We start from the raw sequence: 20,265 nt of genomic DNA on the forward strand, positions 1-20,265 counted from the left end.
TCGGGAGCCCCCTCATCCTTTCTGCGATTGCAATGAAGAGCTGTGGTGACTTACGAAATGGCTTTGTGCGGTCAGTGTAGAATGCTAGGGCATGCCTAACGTCCAGGGAATGGAACATGCATTCTCTGTTACTGGCATGGGGCTTAGGGAAGAACACAGGTAAAAATATATCTTGGTTCACATGAAACTGGGAGACTACCTTTGGCAGAAACACAGGGTGAGGGCATAGCTGGACCTCGTCTTTATAAAAGACCATATGGGGGGCTCGGAAGTCAGCGCTCTGAGCTCAGATACCCTTCTGGCTGAGGTTATGGCCACCAGAAAGGCCACCTTCCAGGAAATGTAGGACAGAGGGCAGGTTGCCATGGTCTCAAAAGGGGGCCCCCATGAGTGCGGACAGGACCAGGTTGAGGTCCCACTGGCCATCATACCTGGAGATAAAGTCTGTCCAAGCCCTTGAGAAACCAGCCCACCATGGGATTACTGAAGACTGACCTATCCGCTGCCCCCGGGTGAAAGGCCGAAATGGCAGCCAGGTGTACCCTGAAAGATAATATTGCCAACCCCTGCTGCTTGAGGTATATAACAGGTAGTCCAAAATAAGGGGAATTGGTGCTAGCCGCGGTTCAGTTCCCCTCTACACAGACCAAATGGAAAAATGCTTCCACTTTGCCAGGAACGTGGCACGAGTGGAGGGTTTCCTACTTCCCAGCAGGACCTCCCTCTCTGGGTCCAAACACTGAAGCTAAAGAGGGTTCAGCCATGGAGTTTCCACACCGTGAGGTGGAGGGACTCCAGATTGGGGTGTTGCAGATGGCCGCAGTCCTGTGTGATTAGGGTCGGGCACACGGGAAGGGATAGTGGTCTGTCCACTGAGAGGTTCAACAACATGGTGAACCAGTGCTGGTGGGGACACGCTGGCGCTATGAGGATCAAGGAAGCCCCGTACTGGCGAGTCTTGAGGAGGACTTTGTGTATGAGAGGGCAGGAATGCATACAGCAGGTGACTCGTCCACGAAAGGCGTCCGTGATGGATCCTGGGCTGCGGTTCAGGAAAGAGCAGAACCACTGGCACTTCCTGTTGCTCCACGTTGTGAACAGGTCTATGTGGGGAGAGCCCCACCTCTGGAAAATCGTTTGCATGATGTCTAGCCTGAGGGACCATTCGTGACCATGAAACGAGCCGCTGAGGTGATTGGCTAGCTCGTTTTGCGCTTCTGGAAGGTGCGATGCCTCTAGGTGTATCGAGTGGGCGATGCAAAAATCCCACAGCCTGAGGGCTTCTTGGCACAGGGGAGAGGAGCGAGCACCACCGTTTGTTTATATAGAACTTCGCTATGGTGTCGTCCGTCAGCACCTACACACATGCGCCTTGCAGGCAGGCCTGGAATGCTTGGCATGCCAGACAAAGCGCCCTCAGCTCACTTACGTTGATATGCAGTGATAGTTCTGTGTGGGACCATAGGCCTTGGGTTCTGATATTGCCCAGGTGCGCTCCCAAACTGAGCGCCGAGCCATCCGTGACTAGGGATAGCGTAGGTTGGGGTTTGGCAAAGGGTATTCCTGCACAGACACCACATATCAATAGGATTTTTTTTCTATTGTACATTCTTGGGGCAGAATGACTGTACAGTGCTTAGTGCAATGGGGCCCAGCTCCTGGATAAGGTTTTCAATTACTACTAAGATGACTGATCTTATTTTTCTTAGTATCAGAGGGGTAGCCGTGTTAGTCTGGATGTGTAAAAAGCAACAGAGAGTCCTGTGGCACCTTTAAGACTAACAGATGTATTGGAGCATAAGCTTTCGTGGGTGAATGCATCCGACGAAGTGGGCATTCACCCACAAAAGCTTATGCTCCAATACATCTCTTAGTCTTAAAGATGCCACAGGACTCTCTGTTGCTTATTTTTCTTAGCATTCTCCACAGATTAAATGTCAAGGAGTGAACACAAATGGCAACCTAACTTCAAGGAATCAAGCCAGCATCCTACGTGATCATTTCATGGCCTCCATATACATTATTAAACTTAGCCATCTTTTTGTTGTTCCTTGCGGTGAACAGCTGAAAGGTGTTCCTCTTAAGAGCCCATTCACCTAGATGGATTTAACTCAGCTAGTCTTCCTCAGTGATTTCCTTTATTACTACCAAGGGAGCTGGTTGCAGCCACCAGTGGAGAGACTCGAGGATGCGAGAGGGGAAGGTAACTATCGCATCCAGTGGGTTCCTGCCCGGCCCGTGCATCCACGCCAACCATGCCTGGAGGGGCCAAAGGCGTAACCTGGCATGCTGGACCACATATGTGCAGGCTGCCACATGCCCCAATAGTTTCACGCAATTTCTGGCCATGGTTGTGGGAAATCGGCGAAGGTTTTCAATAATGACTGAGTGCTTGAATGCGCAGCTCGAGCAGGAACGCCCTGGCCTGCATGGAGTCCAAGAGAGCTCCTATGAATTCTATTCTCTGCGTCGGGGCCAGTGTGGATTTGGACACATTCAATATAAGGCCCAGCCTGCGGAATATAGCCCGGGCCAGAGACACATGCGCTGTGGCCCGTGCATGCGACCCGGCCTTGATGAGCCAGTTGTCCAGGTACGGGAACACTTGCACCTAACGTTTGTGGAGGAAGGCTGCCACGACCGCCATACACTTCGTGAATACTCAGGGGGCTGCTGAGAGCCCAAACGGGAGCACCCTGAACTGGTAGTGCTGGCCACTGACCAGAATCTCAGGAATCTTCTGTGGGCTGGGATAATGGATATATGGAAGTACGCATCTTTCAAGTCGAGAGCAGTGTACCAGTCCCCCAGATCCAAGGAAGGAATGATGGCGGCATGCAAAACTTCACTTTCCTTATTAATATGTTGAGGTCTCGCTGATCCAGGATAGGCTGGAGCCCACCCTTGGCCTTGGGGATGAGGAAATAACGGGAGTAGAACCCCTTGCCCCTGAACTCCTGAGGAACCTCCTCTATTGCCCCTAAGAGGAGTTGTTCATGAGAAGGGTCCCTGAAGAGGGATGGGTAAGGGTGGTGTGAGGGAACAGAATTGGATAGAATATCCCACTCCTACCATGTTGAGGACCCAGCAATCTGATGTGATCTGTGACCAAGCCCGGCAGAAGTGGGAGAGTCAATTCACAAAGGGGGGAGTAAGGATCTAAGACTGAAACTGATGCTCCGTCCTTGGGTGCATCTTCAAAAGTTTGGCTTCAGGCCAGGGGGCTGTTTGGTCGAACCCTGGATTTGGCCTGAGAAGGACTGTGGTGGGCACCTCCTATTATTTCTGCCCCGTCTCCTTGACAAGTCTCGCCTAGGAGGCCCAGAGTAGAAGCAGGACGGGGGCTGAGGCTTAAAAGGCTTTCTTTGAGGTGCAGCGGTGTGGATCCCCAAAGACTTCAAAGTCACCCACGAGTCCTTAAGGCTGTGCAGGCAAGAGTCTGTATTTTGGGCAAACAGGCCTGCACAGTCAAAGGGGAGGTCCTGAATTGTGTTCTGGACCTCAGGTGGTATCAACACCTGGAGCCACACACTGCACCTCATTGTAATGGCGGTGGCCATAGTCCAAGCCGCCGAATCTGCCACGTCTAACGCAGCCTGGAGGGAGGTTCTGGAGACCACGGTGCCCTCCTCAAGGAGCGTGCTAAACTCTTTGCGCAAGTCAGCCGGGAGCAACTCCTGGAACTTTGCCAACGAGCTCCAAGAGTTGAAAGCATAGTGGCTGAGTACTGCTTGCTGGTTGGCCACTCGAAGCTGGAGCGCCCCAATCTAGTAGATTTTTCAGCCAAAAAGGTCCATCTTCTTAGCATCCCATGACTTAGGCACAGGACCTGGCTGTCCTTGCCGCTCTTTGTGATTTGCCACATCGACCACCAGAGTCCCCAGCTGTCTGAAAAGGTGTGCGTACCCTTTCTGCGGCATAAAATAACGTCTTTCCACCCCTTTAGCAGTGGATGGTAGAGAGGCCGAAGTCTGCCAGAGCACCTTAGTGGTGTTTTGGATTGTTCTTATTAGGGGCAAGGCAACCGTAAAAGGACCCTCCGGGGCAAGGATGTCCACCATTGGGTCAGACTCCTCCATGACCTCCTCTGCCTGGAGATTGAGGTTTAGGGCCACCCTCCTAAGAAGGTCCTGGTATCCCTTGGTGTCCATCGCCGGCAGGGTGGTGGTGGTGCCTTCCACCGCCTCGTCTTGTGAGGAAGAGGAGGAGCCCCATGGGATAGGGTCTTCCTGTCCTTCTGGCATTCTGGAGGCTGGGTCAGGTACCTCAGAGCCTCCCATGACTAGAAGTGGCGCTAGTGTCACTGATGGCGCTGGTTCGGGTGCTGCGTCTGAGCGTGACAGCCCAGAGTCCCTGTCACATGCGGGGTCCTCAGGAGCCCGGGGGTGTGGCGAGACAGTGACATTACTTGGGAGGGGGCGGGGTACGGGGTGCCGATGCCACCGATGCTGGCCTGGAGCCCTGACCCTAAGCCTGATGGTAGGCCCAAGTGGTCCAAAACGGCTATTGTACTGGGCTCTGCCACTGGGGCGGCTAGGCGACCACCAGTGCAGAGGATTCCACCGGTCTGCGGTGCGGGGCCAGTGCCAGGAGCGGTAGTGGCTGTGTCAAGAGACAGAAGACTCTGCGTCTGACTCGGACGAGTAGTCTGTGCCCGACCACGGGGAGGCGGAGCCCGACGGTGCCAGGGAGCGGTGCCGTAACATCATAGGCTTGCCACGATGATGAACTAGAGGCAGTGCCGCCATTGGCGCCGCAAAGAGTGCCGGAGCCACATGCGGCGCCGGGATAGACACTGCAGCCGGTGCCACCGAAGGTCGTGCGCCATCGTGGCAACGAGGTCCCGCGCTGCCTCGTAGGTATCCGGCGTGGAGGGAAGGTTGAGTTCTTCCTCCAAATCCTCCCAAGTTGGGGAGTCCACTAGCACCAGACTCAACAGGCCTCCAATTGGGCCCAGGCCATGGATGTCCCACCGGAGGACGCACCCTGCTGGAGTCCCCTCCTAGCTTCTTAATGGGGGAACGACCCGCCCACCTTCTTTTTCTTATGCGGCACCGGGGACTGTGAGCGGTGCCGCCTGGTAGCACTGGCCTTACGAGTCAGGGAGCGGTGCTGGTGATCTTTAGAGGAGTCCTTCCTCAGTGCCGGGACATCCCACCGATGATGCCGGTGCTGCTTCCGGTGCCGGCTGTGGGCGGAAGGCCAACTGCATCAGGAGGAGAGCATAGTCCCGCTCTCTCTTAGTCCTGGGTCTAAAGCTCCTGCAAATTGGGCAGTTATTTGTCTGATGGCCCTCTCCTAAACACTTGAGACAGGCAGCGTGCGGATCGCCTGTGGGCTTAAGTTTTGCACACCTCTTCCACGCCTTAAACCCCTGCAACCGAGGCATGCCCCGGTGCCTGGGGAAACTAGGGCGGGGTGAAGCCCCCCGAAGTAAGTCCAACTAACTACAAACTACTATATAATGAACAACTAAGAAAAGGGAACCACTAGGTAGGCACCTGTGAATGCAAGAGACTCAGCTGCTCCCACGACCGTCACTGGCGGGAAGAAGGAACTGAGCAGGCGGCAGGGACCTATATACACTGCCATAAAGGCGCCACTCCAGGGGTCTCCACAGCTGACCCAACGGGTACCACTAGGGGAAAAACCTTCAGACGATTATGCATATGGCACACCCACACACCTATTGGAAAGCACATGAGCAATCACTCGAAGAAGAACTTTAAAGTTTCTTTCCACCAAGAAGCATGGTTTTTCTGCTTTGTTTAAGCAGGAGCAGTTCACACAGGCTGCTACTGCTGTGCAGTCTGTCTTTAGAAGATGACAACTAAGATTTGTTTCTGAAAGCCAACATGGATCTGTTCCACAACAACAACATATAAATTTCTTTCCATTAGGTACCAGACACCTTGTGTAGTTTTCAAACTAAGCACTTTCCCCACATCATATAAAACTATCATCTATGGTCAGATACATCCCAAGAAGATTTTGTAGGGGCGTCCCATTCGTATCTGGCCAAGCCACTTATTGGAGCATCTCTTCACTGAGACTACGGATGCACCAGCATCTCCAACTGCATCCCAAAACACAGTAAAATCTGCTCTAAAGATCTGCGGTGTAACTGGACTTGGGGAGGAGAGGAGTGGGGGAACCTTGACAAGATACAACAAGGCCCAGTAGAGAGGCAAGTGATCTCACCTTGACCATTTCCTATATGTGCACAAAATTAATGAGCTACTCCAGCTGGAACTTTTGGTGGTATACAGATGTGAAGAAAAGTATTTTGCACCTCTATATTCACCAGAAAAACCCTTGGTCTGAGGAGTGACAGGGGGACCCATGAGATTCCATTTTAATTTTTGACAATGGACTAATGAACTAACTAGTTTTGTAGTTTTAGATGAGTGTCCCCCTTGTTTTTTGAGAAATGGAAAAAAGTTAAGGATGCTCCTAAGAAATAATCAGGATGGGAGAATTAGTAAGTGGCTTCTTTGTCAAGAAGATAAATTGAAAACTTGCCAAAAGAATGCTTAGGGAAGAACAGGGAAAGGGACAGAAAATAATTACATTGAGGAAAGAAGAGGCTGGGGAGATTTTATTTATATATACTATGGGCAAATTGATTCTCTCCATAGTGACATGGGGGGTATGTTACAGAATTCTTCTACCTGGCTATCCAGTGTGGGAGGGAGAGAAGAATTCGGTAACATACCCCCCCATGTCACTATGGAGAGAATCAATTTGCCTTGAGTAACTGCAGTCCAATTTTTTTTGGGGGGGGGAAGAGGGGGAGGTTTGAAATTAGCTCCTTAATTTACCCTACTGAACAGAGTGAACTGACATTAAGGGGATGCTTATTCTGACCCCTACTCTGGGAAGGCCTGGCCTGCTGGCTGGATTTCCTAAAGGAACTGGACTGTAAAGGTTCATTGGGGACTTTGATTTGGAATTCATTCATTTTTTTTTTTTTTACTTAAATTTCACCACCACATTATAGGAAGCAAAACGAGTCTTCCAAGTAGTATTCTGTGATCTGATTTATCCCTGTCTAAGAGGCCCTGGGGTGATTATATCAGCCTCTAAAAGGACAGAGGATTATTTGGGGGACACTGTCATTGAATGATCCAGCCAGGGAGAAAAGTCTTCCCAGGGGTCTCCCAGTCCAACTTATATTTATTAATAAACATGGCCCTAAAATCCTTAATATATGATACTTCCCAGCATTACCTTTACCAAAATTACTCCTTGGGGAATTCTGCACCACCGCGCAATGCAGAATTTTGCAGAAATGAATGTTGTGCGCACAGAATTTCCTTTCTCCCACAGGTTTCAAAGTGGAAGCCGTGTTAGTCTGTATGAAGTGGGTTTTAGCCCACGAAAGCTTATGCTCAAATAAATTTGTTAGTCTCTAAGGTGCCACAAGTACTCCTCGTTCTTTTTGCTTTCCCCCACAGAAATTGGCTGCAGCGCTGCTGGCCGCCACTAGAGGCCACTGGACCCGGCAGAGCCCAGCTCACATATAGAAGACACTGCTCGGGGGAGGGGGAGAGAACTAGAGCTGTGGTTCTCAAAGTTTTGTACTGGTGACCCCTTTCACATAGTAAGTCTCTGAGTTCGACCCTCCTTATAAATTAAAAACACTTTTTAATATATTTAACACCATTATAAATGCTGGAGGCAAAGTGGGGTTTTGGGTGGAGGCTGACAACTCGCGACACCCCATGTAATAACCTCGCGACCCCCTGAGGGGTCCTGACCCCCAGTTTGAGATCCCCTGAACTAGAGGGTTCCTGGCAGCTGCAGTTCCCAGCTTCCCCTGAGGGAAGGAGACGGCAGCACGCAGGAAACTCCATGAAAGCCTGGGACCAAGCATCAGGCTGTTTCTCCCTCTGGATCCCTGGGCTCTGGGGTAGAGGGGGGCAGGTGTCTGGGCTGGTGGAGCCACGGCTGGGCTCTGGGGGGGGAGAGGGGGCAGGTGTCTGGGCAAGGGGGGCCCCCCATGACTGGGCTCTGGGGGCAGGGAGGTTGGGCATATTGTCTGGGGGAGAGCTCCGTGGCTGGGCTCTTAGGGAGAGGGGCTGTGGGTGTCTGGCCCCCTGGCTGGGCCCTGGTGGAGTGGAAGGGGACAGAGAAAGAGGAACTAGGTTGTCATAGGGGTTTCTTTAACTCTCTACTCCTGGGAGAATGGGGGGAAAAGAGAGAGAGCGAGCGAGAGTGTGTGTGTATATATTGTTACAGACATACTTGCTAACAGGTATTTTGAAATAAATTACCAAAATAATTTAAACTGGCATGATTATGTAGTATTATTTTGACAAATAAAATCTGCAGAATTTTAAAATATAGTGTGCAGAATTTTTATTTTTTTAGCGCAGAATGCCCCCAGGAGTACAAAATGAAGACAGGCAAGGATTTTTCCCTACAGGTTTATCAAGATAAATGGAGAATCTTTTTCTAGTTACAGGATGAATCTTTAGGATCCTCACAACATATTTTCATGACATTGAGGATCTTGGCAGACTCTGGAATTTGGGATACAGACTCTGGAATTCAGTATCAGGCTCAGAAGAAGGGGGATCTCCTCATCCTCTGTAGCCACAGCAATAGCAGAGGATGGGAAGATACGGGGCAAACAAAGGCTTGTAAGTTCTGCTCAGTTTGAAGGAAAGCCAGATTCAAAAACTGGAGAATAGATACACCTGTTAGAAGGGTCAAGAGGAAGAGTGCTCTGCCACAGGGAGAACCCCGGGGGCATCTTTTGGGGGGGTCTTCCTTTATGCTATTTGCATTTGGTAAGGAGGGAAGGAAAAGGGAAAGTTCACCAGGTTTTGGAGAGCCTTTTCATCAGTGTAAACTCCTGGGGAATCTGGAAGACTACCGTCACCCCGCAAGCTCACCATCCTGCCAGGGAAGAGCAGATAGATCCTGTTAACGCAAACGACTCTTTCATGAGCCACCAGAACCTGCCTCAGGAGGGGGGACCGGGACCTGAGTTGGGACCAAGAGTGGGCTGCACAATGACAGTACAATTGGTGCACTCTGTTCTTCCACATATTCCCCCTCCTGTTACCTTGCTGCAGCTAAAGGCTGAATGACAGCCAAGCCTTGTGGAGGGGAAGGGAAGAGTCACAAAATGACAATTTCTCATTGGATACCAGAAAACCACAAAAGAAGCATCCCATTAATTTGCACCAGTGGAACCAGGAAGCATTAACACTTGCTGAAGCAATAAGTTGGTGATACTGTGAAATAATTTCTTTATTTTTGTTATTCTCCGAACTGGATAAGGGACAGAAGCTAAGGTTATATTTGTGTTTATTACATTATTGCTTTAGAATGGTACCTTTAATGTAAAATTGCAAATTCTGCTAGCCATCTCACCAAGTAATTTGCTACAGCATGGGAGTAAAATATAATCACTTATCTATCATCAATGTTGTAAAAGTTGGAAATTAGATTTTGTACTTAGGCTGGTAGGTTTTCATAACAATATGCCAAGGCTGCTTTAATGAATTCCTTAACATTCCAAATGAAAAGCATATTTACTCAATCACCTGTTCTGTAATACATGAAGTTAGATATTCCAAGTCTCTCAAAGTTACATTAGGGAAAGTAATCAGTCAACTACAGCTTTCAAAATCAGGTCAAAAAGCAGTGCCTGTGATGTAGAGATCTTTATCCCCAACCTATTGTGAATCAGTGAAAAGGAGAGTAGCAGAGGACATACCTTGGAACTGCTCCCAAAACAATCAAGTTCGCTTTTTGTTTGTTGTTTCCAATTACAGCATTTTTCATATCTCTGTAAATCCAGAAAGAAAAACAAACCCTGGTAAATTATGCTGAGGTACTAAGTAAATTTTATAGAATTGAGCCCTGTTTCCACAGATTCTATCAAAGTCTTTCAGATCTCCATGCTGCACCTACATGGCTGAACACTGCTTCAGGACACAGTATTTTCCAACATCTTTGGCCACAAAACCCAGATCTCCAGGTTTCCACTATGCCCCAACTCATTCAAATGAGCAAAAACCCACACCACTTCACGTTAGAATCACATGTGGAAGTGAGTCATTACTGATGAAGTCAGATGGACCACTTGATCATACCCACCCACTTCATCCAGCATCTAAAATAAGTCAGCTGTGGGGAAAACATTAAACCTCAGTAATGTGAAATCATAATCACTGTTCTGATGGGAGCAAGGAAAAGTCACTTCTTACCAAGGGGGAGAGGAAGGAGGAGAGGAAGGATAGTCCAGTGATTAGGGTGCAAGCCTGGGACCCTGGAGACAAGGGTTCAACTCCGTGGTCGGCCACAGGCTTCCTCTATAACCTTAGTGAAGGTTACAATCTGTATGCAAGAGACAAGGTGGGTGAGATAATATCTTTTGTAGGACCAACTTCTATTGGTGGAAAAGAAGCTTGAAGACCTCAGGTCTTCCAGCAACGGAAGGTGGTCCAATAAAAGATATTATCTCACCCACCTTGTGTGTCTCATATCCTGGGATCAACACGGCTACAACAACACTGCAAACAACAGCCTCTATGCCTCAGGTTCCCCAGCAGTAGAGTGGAGACAACAGCACTTTCCTACCTCACAGGGATGTTATGAGAATAAATACATTAAGAGACTGTAAGGTGCTCAGATTGTATGGTAGTGGGGGTTAGATAGTACCCAGGATAAGAAGGCAGGACTACTCCAAACAAGAGGTAGCTATCTAATATAACAGTTCTACATCCCAGCCAAGCTCCTGTTGAAATGCTTAGTTTGCAATCTAATATGGTGCAGAAAGTTACTTTGTATACTAAAAACCACAAAGCACCCACTTGGATTTTTTACATTAGTTGCTTTTATGATACACATGATTCTCAATGAGTTTCAGGGAAGACCAGCAGTCTGTTACATTACCAGCTTACAGACAACTCAATAGAACAAATTTCTTAGCTTCTCTAAAACTGTATCAAGATTTAAATGAGCTTAGACTTTGCAAATGCAGAAAGCATAAAAAATTCATCTGACTATTCAAAACCCTTCTAACTAGCAGAAAGGCAAGACACACAAGACCTCTAAGTTCAGTTCATGCATTTCACAACTCTAACCTTTCAGTAGTCAGATTAAGTAAAACTGTACCCCAAAGTTTTTCAAATGGTTTCTCATCTTCAGTGTTCACTATTAGAGAGTGCTCTATCCAAAGCAATGTTCAGACTGCCATTAAGGCCCTCTATTTTCACTCACTCACAGTTTTTTCAATAAATTCTCCCTTTACAGCCAAAGCGTTCCCATGTTGGACCTTTTGGGGGGATTTAGGTAACAGCAAAACAATTCAAGTGCCTTTAAAAAAAAAAAAACCACACATTAAAATAAACTTTAGAAGATTAAGTGTGTGAGAGTGTGTATATGTGTTCCTAACTGAAGTCTAGTCACCATGCCAACTAAGAAAGAGTTAGTGTTAAGAAAACAATATTGGCAACAGGTGCACTAAAAAGTTTCCACCAAGCTTAGAGTTACAGTGCAATCCATGGAATTATATATTTACAGACACAATTTTAATTGGATTTGCTTGTCAGTTTGTGTTTGCTTTTCTCTATACCGCTATTTAAGCAAGGTCAACAGAAAGATTAGTGTTTTCATCTCTTCCTGATTTCCGCCCCCCAAAAGCCAGGGAAAAACAAGGGGGGGAAAAAATATATATATATATATATATATATATATATATATGCCTGCCTCTGGTTGACATTTTGGAAAGCGTCAGCAAAAGTTGTTCAGTCATATCCAAGAATGAAGGGAAATACACATTTTACCTGTGCTAAAAAAAGTTTCCCAAGTTTAATTCAGAAGCATTAGCACCTACAGGCTTTGGAACATGGACTTGAAATTTGGTGGTGTTTGCATTAGTATCAGATGTACCTGGCTTTTGCTTTCCCTGTGAAAAATCCACCCTAATTTGACCAAGTTATATGCAGATGCTCAAAGCTTTGTTAGAGGCTGGCAGCTCTGTTCTCCAAAGAACCTGCCTGCAATGAGCATGCTCCACTAGGGTGACCAGACAGTAAGTGTGATCCATCAGGACAGGGGCTGAGGGGTAATAGGCACTTATATAAGACAAAGCCCCATATATCAGGACTGTCCCAATAAAATCAGGACAACTGGTCACTCTATGCTCCACTCACACACAGCTCCTATGTCCCTAGTGGACACACAAATCTCACTGAGGCCTGTGGCTGCTGCAAGTGCTCAGCATATCTTCTTCATAAATTCCAAAGCCAAAAGGGACTACTGTGATCATGTAGTCTGACCTCCTGTGTAACAAACCATAGAATTTCCCCAAAATAATTCTTAGAGCATATATTTTAGAAAAACATCCAATCTTGATTTAAGAATTACCAGTTATGGAGAATCCACCATAACCCTTGATAAACTGTTCCACTGATTAACTACTCACTGTTAATTTACACCTTATTTCAAGCCTGAATTTGTCTAGCTTCAACTTTCAGCCATTGGGTTGTGTTATACATTTCTCTGCTAGACTGAAGAGCCTATTATCAAATATTTGTTACCCATCTAGATAATTATAGACTGTAATCAAGTCACCCCTTATGCTCTTTGTTCAGCTAAACAGATTGAGCTCCTTCAGTCTGTCACTATAAGGCATGTTTTCTAATCCTTTCATCATTCTTGAGGCTCTTCTCTGAACCTCTCTAATTTATCAACATCCTTCCAGAATTGTGGGAAACAGAACTGGACACAGTATTGCAGCAGCAGTCACAACTACAGAGGCAATATAACCTCTCTACTCCTACTCGAGATTCCCCTGTTTATGCATTGGCTCATTTGGCACAGTGTCCTACTGGGAGCTCCTCATGTTCAGCTTGATTATCCATCAAGATCCCCAATCCTTTTCAGAATCACTGTTTCCCAGGATAGAGTCTCCCATTCTGTAAGAGTAGCCTACATTCTTTGTTCCTAGATGTATAGGTTTACATTTAACCATATTAAAAAGCATATTGTTTGCTTGCGCCTGCTTACCAAGCAATCCAGATCACCCTGTATCAATGACCTATCCTCTTTATTATTTACCACTCCCCCATTTGTTGTGTCACCTGCAAACTATCGATGATAATTTTATGTTTTCTTCCAGGTCATTAATAAAAATGTTTAATAGTATAGGGTCAAAAACCCTGTGGGAACCTAGTAAAAACACATCCACTCCATGATGATTCCCTGTTTACAATTATATTTAGAGACCTATCAGTTAGCCAGTTTTTAATCCATTTAATATGTGCCATGTTAATTAGATATCGTTCTTTTTTTAATTAACATGTGTGGTACCAAGTCAAATGCCTCACAGAAGTCTAAGGCCTTGTCTACACATCAAAATTAAGACAAGTCGACATATAGCCACCGCAGTAATTACAGCAGCTTTCATGTCCACAGTGGCTCCTTCTGTTGGCAATGCGGGTCCTCACCAGGAGCTCTTCCACCAACTGAAGAGAGGCATTGTGGGGCGCTGACAGCCCCTCACAGCCCAGAGCACTAGCCCCGCTTCTGGGGCTGCCAGTCTGGAGCCCTGCTGTCACCTCCCAGTGAGGGATTTGAGGGAGGGAGGGGAAGGAGAGCCCGACAGCCCCCCAGTGAGGGACTGGGGGATGGGGGCAGAGAAGAACCCAAGACTGACAGCCTCCTGGTAAGGGATTGGGCGGGGAGGGGGAAAGTGGAAGTGGAGTTACTAGGTCGATGTAGTGGGCGACTTACATCAGCGGGAGCACCATTGTAGTGTAGACACCTACAGAGTTAGGTCAACGTAAGCTGCCTTACATCGACTTAGGGCTGGTCTATGCTCCAGAGGTAAGTATATTACATCAACATGTTACCCTTCTCAATCAAACTTATCTCATCAACAAGAGATATCAAGTTAGTTTAACAGGATTTATTGTCCATAAACCCATGTTGATTGGCATTAACTATATTACCCTCCCTTTAGTCTTTATTCATCCCACATCAACTGCTCCATTATCTTGTTCGGGGTTGATGTCAGACTGACAGGCCTATAATTACACAGGTCATCCCGTTTACTCTTTTAAAATATTGGCAAATTAGCTTTCTTCCAGTCTTCTGGAACTTTTCCAGTATTCCAAGACCTTTTGAAAATGAACATCAATTCTCAAGCAAGATCTTCAACCATCTCTTTTTTAAAAACCTCTTGGATACAAGTTACCTGGACCTATGGATTTAAAAATTTTAAAAGTATTGGCTGCCTCCAATTATTCATGCTCTAATTTCAAGGCAGTCTCTTCCTTGAAGCTTCTCCCTCACATGTTGCTGCCAAGGCCCACAGCAACAGGCTCAGAAGAACTGGCTGTTTGAAGCAAACAGTTCAGGGAAGCAACAGAGGGTCCTGTGGCACCTTTAAGACTAACAGAAGTATTGGGAGCATAAGCTTTCGTGGGTAAGAACCTCACTTCTTCAGATGCAAGAAGTGAGGTTCTTACCCACGAAAGCTTATGCTCCCAATACTTCTGTTAGTCTTAAAGGTGCCACAGGACCCTCTGTTGCTTTTTACAGATTCAGACTAACACGGCTACCCCTCTGATACTAGTTCAGGGAAGAATTGTCCCCTGCTGCACCCCACAGCACTAGTGCCCAAAAGGTGGGGGAAAGCAAGAGGTGAGACCCCAGGTCCCCAAAGGGGAAGGGTGGGTGAGAAAGGAATGCATATAAGTACCATGGGGAGGAATGCAGTGAGAAAGAGGCAGGATGCAGTGTCCAGAACATAGGATTGAGACAAGAAAAGTTGATAGAAGGGGTAGGGGTGTGGGGAGGACTGTCTACAGTGGGAACAAAGAGCTAATTGGACAAAAAGCGAGGAAACAAAATGCATTTATTTAAATTGTCTTTAATGCAATATTTAACTTCACTAACTGAAGAGCACATTCTGCAGTCAGACTAGATTGTAAGATTCACTTCTTGCCAATGAATTTTATTCCCAGCCCACAGCCTGAGTGAAAAGGTAATGAAGTCCTCACCACAGAATGAGTCCGATGCCTCTGATCTAGGGAAATGCTTTCGATGATTAGTTGAGTTATCTGAAGAGGCTGACTGCATTTTTTGCTTCTTTTTAGACAATTTCTCCTTAGAGACTTATGGCCAAACTTGGCTAGAAAATGAGATGGGCTTGGGAAGGAACCATCAGTGAGACTGTGGACCTTGGCCTTCTCAAAAAGCAAGCATGGGGAAAAGGAGAGTGGAGATGGAGTCTAATTTTTCTATACTGAGTGAGGACAAAGAATCTGTAACATTTACACTTCATGATTTGGGGTAGGGAAGGGTGTCTTGATCCAAGTCAGAGATGCTGTTTAAACAGGGAACAACTTGAGGCTTAAGAGCCAGATGGGAGCCTGAGGTGTTTCTAGTTCTATAAGAGCAGACTGACCCAAGAGGCAGTGTTGTAGTGTGTTTGTGGACTTTCAAGCTAGTAATCCACAGAGGGGCCAGGCATTAGCGCCAAGACACACTCTGGGACACATGGAAAAACAAGCTGTCCACTGGCAGTATGAGACATCCCCCCATCCCTTATATGTCTCCTGGCCCTCTGAATACCTGGTCCTTTCATATCTTCTAGTAAACCCAGTTAACATCATCCAGGAAGAGACAGTTGAAAGGCAAGGAGACAGCCTGTCACAGGAAGTCAGTCCTGGGCAGCTCAAGGACTTTTTCGCAGTGTTGCTGTGTAAAGGTGGAGGGATGAAGAATTTGTGGACCCAAGTGGAGACAGGAAACAACCTTATAGCACCAGTCAACAAACCCTGAAAGTTTTCCTTCAAAATCTTTCTATCAACACCTTCTCCCTACTACTACTGATGCTAGGCTAGAGGAAGAGAAAAAATAGTTTCTGCCTGAGCAAGTTGAGAGAGGGCTTCCCTGTGTTGAGGCTGAGTCAGAAGGTCAATACAATGTTCTATACGTACTAGAAAGGGAAGACTGTTGAAGCAGGGGTTGGACATATCTGCTGTGGTGATGGAATAAGGACAGAATTCCGATCAGACCTGAAAGGAGGGCACGTGCTACTCTTCTGGTGATTGTGAGGCTCTGCTACCAACAGTATGCACTACAAAGTGATAATATACTAAAACGTGATTGTGTGTTTGTATTCGATCCATGTAATACTTTCCAAAATAAATTCATGTAGAAATTTGCAGAGTACCTCTTTCTTTCCCTTCAAGTGCAAAGCTGCTGGGTTTCAAGCAAACCTAGACTACTAATGATAGAACTTCAAACTCAAGTTCATATTACTTACATGACACCTTGCAGGACTTTCTGGGGATCAGGATCAAATAATCTGTCAACATAATGGCGACTGCTAGCAGTTACTTCCTACGGAGAAAAAGACAATTTATACTTTGTCAATTCATGCAGTGGCAAATTCCAAATTAACAGCAATGCCTAATGAGACACAAAACTCTATAAAACCTACCAGACAAGACTGTGATAGAACTGCACGTTCACATTCAAATGCATAATATTTACAACCAAACAACTTCTAATTTGGGAGTTAACACTGTGTGAGAGAGTGCAATTTTGAATGGGATGTGCATATTTTGGTATTCATACACTGGGAATGAAAGGGAGTTGTACAGGTATTGTGTTGGCATTTGGGCATTCTAATGTTTGTGTTTGAGGCATACGAGTCATGTTTGGTCTAGATGTCAGGGTTGTCTTAATTTGCAATTTAACCACTTTTTTGTGGTTGAATGGAAAGGCAACACTCGCAGAACATTACCGCTTGGTTAACTTTTTCTGTGGAAGTGTATTATAACCCCACACAGGAAAAAAGTTAATAAAACAGTTAAGGTTGCTCAAGAGGAATACCCACCTATATAAGCCCTAAAAACAAGGGAGTGCTCAGTTAAGGTATCCTTCTTTAATACACCTTACCCTCACACATCACATTCACCACTTTCATTGACAGAGTCTGCCTTTCTATAAATAAGTCCAACACACTCCATCACATACAGTAACAATACACACTGCATTCCTCACAAGACTAATTTAAAACTCTGATCCCAGAAACAACATATGTATCTGCTAAATATTTATGCACCAGTGATTAGTTATTTTCCCTTAAGATGTCCAAGGTTGGAAGTGCATGCAAGTGACTAGCATCCCAAATCAACAGCGGCAGAAGGGAAGAAGGGGGGAAAAGCTTCCACTCCAAGCTCACGATGACATACAACGAAGTGTTTCCTTGATCTCAGCAAACTGTTCTCAACTTCCCAGAAAATGAATTAATCAGGCCACAATAAAAGTGGCCTAATTTTCAAAGGTGGAGAGCACCCACAGATTCCACTGACTTTAATGGAATTTGCCGGTACTCGGCACTCCTGAAAGTCTGACGACTTATTTAGGCTTTCCTAAACTAACATGTAGAGCTAACTACAGGCATCCAGTTTAGAAGAATGGATGCCAACCTGGAAAAATGGTAATGTTTGGCAGCTGAGCCTATTCCCTTTATTGAGCTTCTCACATTGCTCCCCAGTGACTTCCTTGAGGAATGAAAGGGAACTAAGTTTTTTGAGTGGGGAAATATTTGCCCTTGGATTTAGATTACTCCTCTTTATCCAGCTGGATTTCAAGAATGTCCACTATCTTCCTCCCTACCGTCTCATGACTATCTGGGAGAAACAAGAAGAACCTAAAGGCCCACTGATTCATTATGCCACCTACATTCTACAGGAGCATTTGGCTATCTGTCCCAAGGATGAAGCTTTTGAGAGTAGAACGGGCTCAGTAGTGGACTTTCACTGCCACCAGAAATATATCCGAAGCAAACCCTAATTGTGTATAGATGCAAAATGAAGACCTCCCAATAAGTGCTGATTCTAATCTTGACTGTCCTTTAGCCTATTGACTAGCACTAACCCTGCCACACAAAGGTTAACTTGTTCACTCACTGCTGGGAGGAACATCTCATCACCAATATCCATAAGAAGCAGTCTGTCAAACCTCCACAGATTTTTCATAGTTATTGTTACCAGAATTTATTTGCTCACAATTCCAAATATATATCCTTCTATCTTGTAAGGAGTAGCGAAAAGAAATTGTAATATAAAAAACAAGTAGTAACTGGGGTATAACCTTGGCACTATTCTATTAAAACACAAGTAGCACTTATCTTCACGCTACTTAAAAGCTTAATAATAAAAATTAAAGACACAGATACTTCAGCTTTTAAGGTACCCATTTCAGACTGGCAAGTAGGATTTTGGTTCACGTTTTCATTTTAAGATATGGGACAGTTGCATTCAGTAATAAACACAGTTACCCAGAGGCGAAGGGGCAATGTATTCCTTTATTTTGCCATTTAAATAAAAACACTGCCAATTATAACAAAATCAAAGAAACACGACACACTTTCCTTTTTTTCTAATCACAATCTCCCACTTTTTCTCAGTGCAATGGTGGGTGGCACTAGAGTGCAACCACCATGCGTATTCTGTCTGTTATCTCCTCCCTTCAGGCCAACAGGAAGAGGAAATGCTTTCATGCTAGGATTCCTGTTTTTTCCACTCTAAAACTCCAGTGCTGTAGAGCGAGAGCAACATGTTGTCTACACCATGTCAGCAGAGCAGCAGTGGATGAGCCTCTTCACAAGACAGCAGCAACATGGCCATCAGAAGTACTACAAAGAGCAGTCTTCAGTGACCAAGACAAAATTACCACTTGCCAGTGATGAATGGGCAAGGGAGCTTTAAAAGCCCTGAACTGACAGCAGTTTTCATAAGCAAGGACCCTGTATCCCTATATATGGTGCGAAGTTTATAGTGAGAGTGTGTAGACTCAACACCAATACAGGTAGAGGAAGGTAAAATGAGTACTTTCTGAAAAAAGGAAGTAATACTACCATATCTGCATCAGGGAAAAAAGAAAAAAAAAACACTGAGAATTGAATATATTGCAACAAAAAGAACCAGAGAATCCTGAAAATTTAACATCCAAGACATTGATTTTTTTAAATTAGAGTATCCAACACAAAGTGTTAGTATACAAATACTGTTTTGGTTCTTACATCTTTCCTCACATCTAGCTATTGGGCATCTATTAGCTACACAATAAAATACAGATACATACACAAAAGATCACTAAGCTATAAGTTTTCTGTCTTCATAGAGGCACCATTTTCATTTCTTTATTCCTTTTTTCCAACAGACACATTCTCTCCCTCTTTCATGCTATTTTCCAATTTGTCTAGTTTTTATCTATTTCCTCTATCCTTTTTCACCTCTTCCCCATGTCTCATATGTGCTTCCCCACCCACACTATCATCTCTTTCCCATCAGTGCGTCCCTCCCGGATCCTCCCCAGCTCCACAAGGGGGTGTCTTATCTTGCTTGGGGCCCGCCGTCCTCGGTAGTAGACGAAGAGCTAGGAGGGACGAGAAAGCGAACTGAGGTGGTTCTCTCTACCCACCCTGGGCCCCTGTGGTTTCTCCCGAGTCTCTCCCCCCCTCCCCGGGGACGCACAGGCGTCGGGCACTGGCGGTCACACTCACACCAGGGGGGAACTTCCTATCTCTGCACTGACAGGCACAGGCCATGATGGCAGGCACAGCCAAGCCCCTGGCCGCGGGCCCAACAGGGCAAGTCTGGGGGAGCGTCCCCGCCTGACAGCACCTAACGCTGCTCGCCTGGGGCAGATCCACACTGACCTCAGTAAGGGAGCCAGGGCCCCCGGCACCCGGGGGGAAGGGCAGGGGGAGCTAGAGCCCCCGGCGGCCCGCGCTCCTACTGGGGCTCCGTCGGGTTTCCCCCTCCTACATGACACCGCGCAGGACAAGCCGCCGAGCGGGCTCCAGGGCCCCGCGGGGGAAGGGCCGGGCACTCACCGAGAGGACGCTCATGCGGAGCGGCGTCTCCAGCACACACGCCATCTTGGGGGCGCGCGCGGCAACGACGGCACCCAACCCCGCGCGAGGCGGCCAGTGCTACCGCCGCCGAGCCCGGCCCATCGCCGTGGGTGGGGGAGGGGGCGGTACTAGCGCCCGGCCGGGCCACAGGAGTTGCTCTAACGAATCGGCTAACACCAAATCCAAACTCTCTGTCTATGGCCCAAACGAGTGCGCATGCGCCCACTTAGGCCTTTGGCGCCCTGAAGGGGGGGGACGGAATTTTTCCTCTTGATTGGAGGGGGGGGAGAGAGTTACAGTGCGCATGTGCCAGCAGCACCACAGAGGTCTTTACGGTTCCACCGGATTCCTTGTTGTTTTTG

At 46.6% G+C, this 20,265-nt stretch overlaps 1 protein-coding gene across 3 annotated transcripts in view; it reads right to left on the minus strand.

The window, feature by feature from the left end:
- ARMC8 (armadillo repeat containing 8) overlaps nt 1–19,986 on the minus strand; it is a 208,208-nt gene extending 188,222 nt beyond the window's left edge. For all 3 annotated transcript variants that reach the window (XM_065410557.1, XM_065410556.1, XM_065410555.1), the window contains exons 1-3: nt 19,883–19,986; nt 16,298–16,374; nt 9,731–9,802 (exon numbers count right to left, since the gene is read on the minus strand). In XM_065410557.1, coding sequence (XP_065266629.1) covers nt 9,731–9,802; nt 16,298–16,374; nt 19,883–19,927 — 194 coding nt within the window. In that variant the 5' untranslated portion in view covers nt 19,928–19,986. The remainder of the gene's footprint in view (nt 1–9,730; nt 9,803–16,297; nt 16,375–19,882) is intronic.
- Nucleotides 19,987–20,265: the final 279 nt, after the last annotated feature.

The sequence above is a fragment of the Emys orbicularis genome, chromosome 9 (assembly GCF_028017835.1).
Source record: "Emys orbicularis isolate rEmyOrb1 chromosome 9, rEmyOrb1.hap1, whole genome shotgun sequence".
NCBI lineage: Eukaryota > Metazoa > Chordata > Testudines > Emydidae > Emys > Emys orbicularis.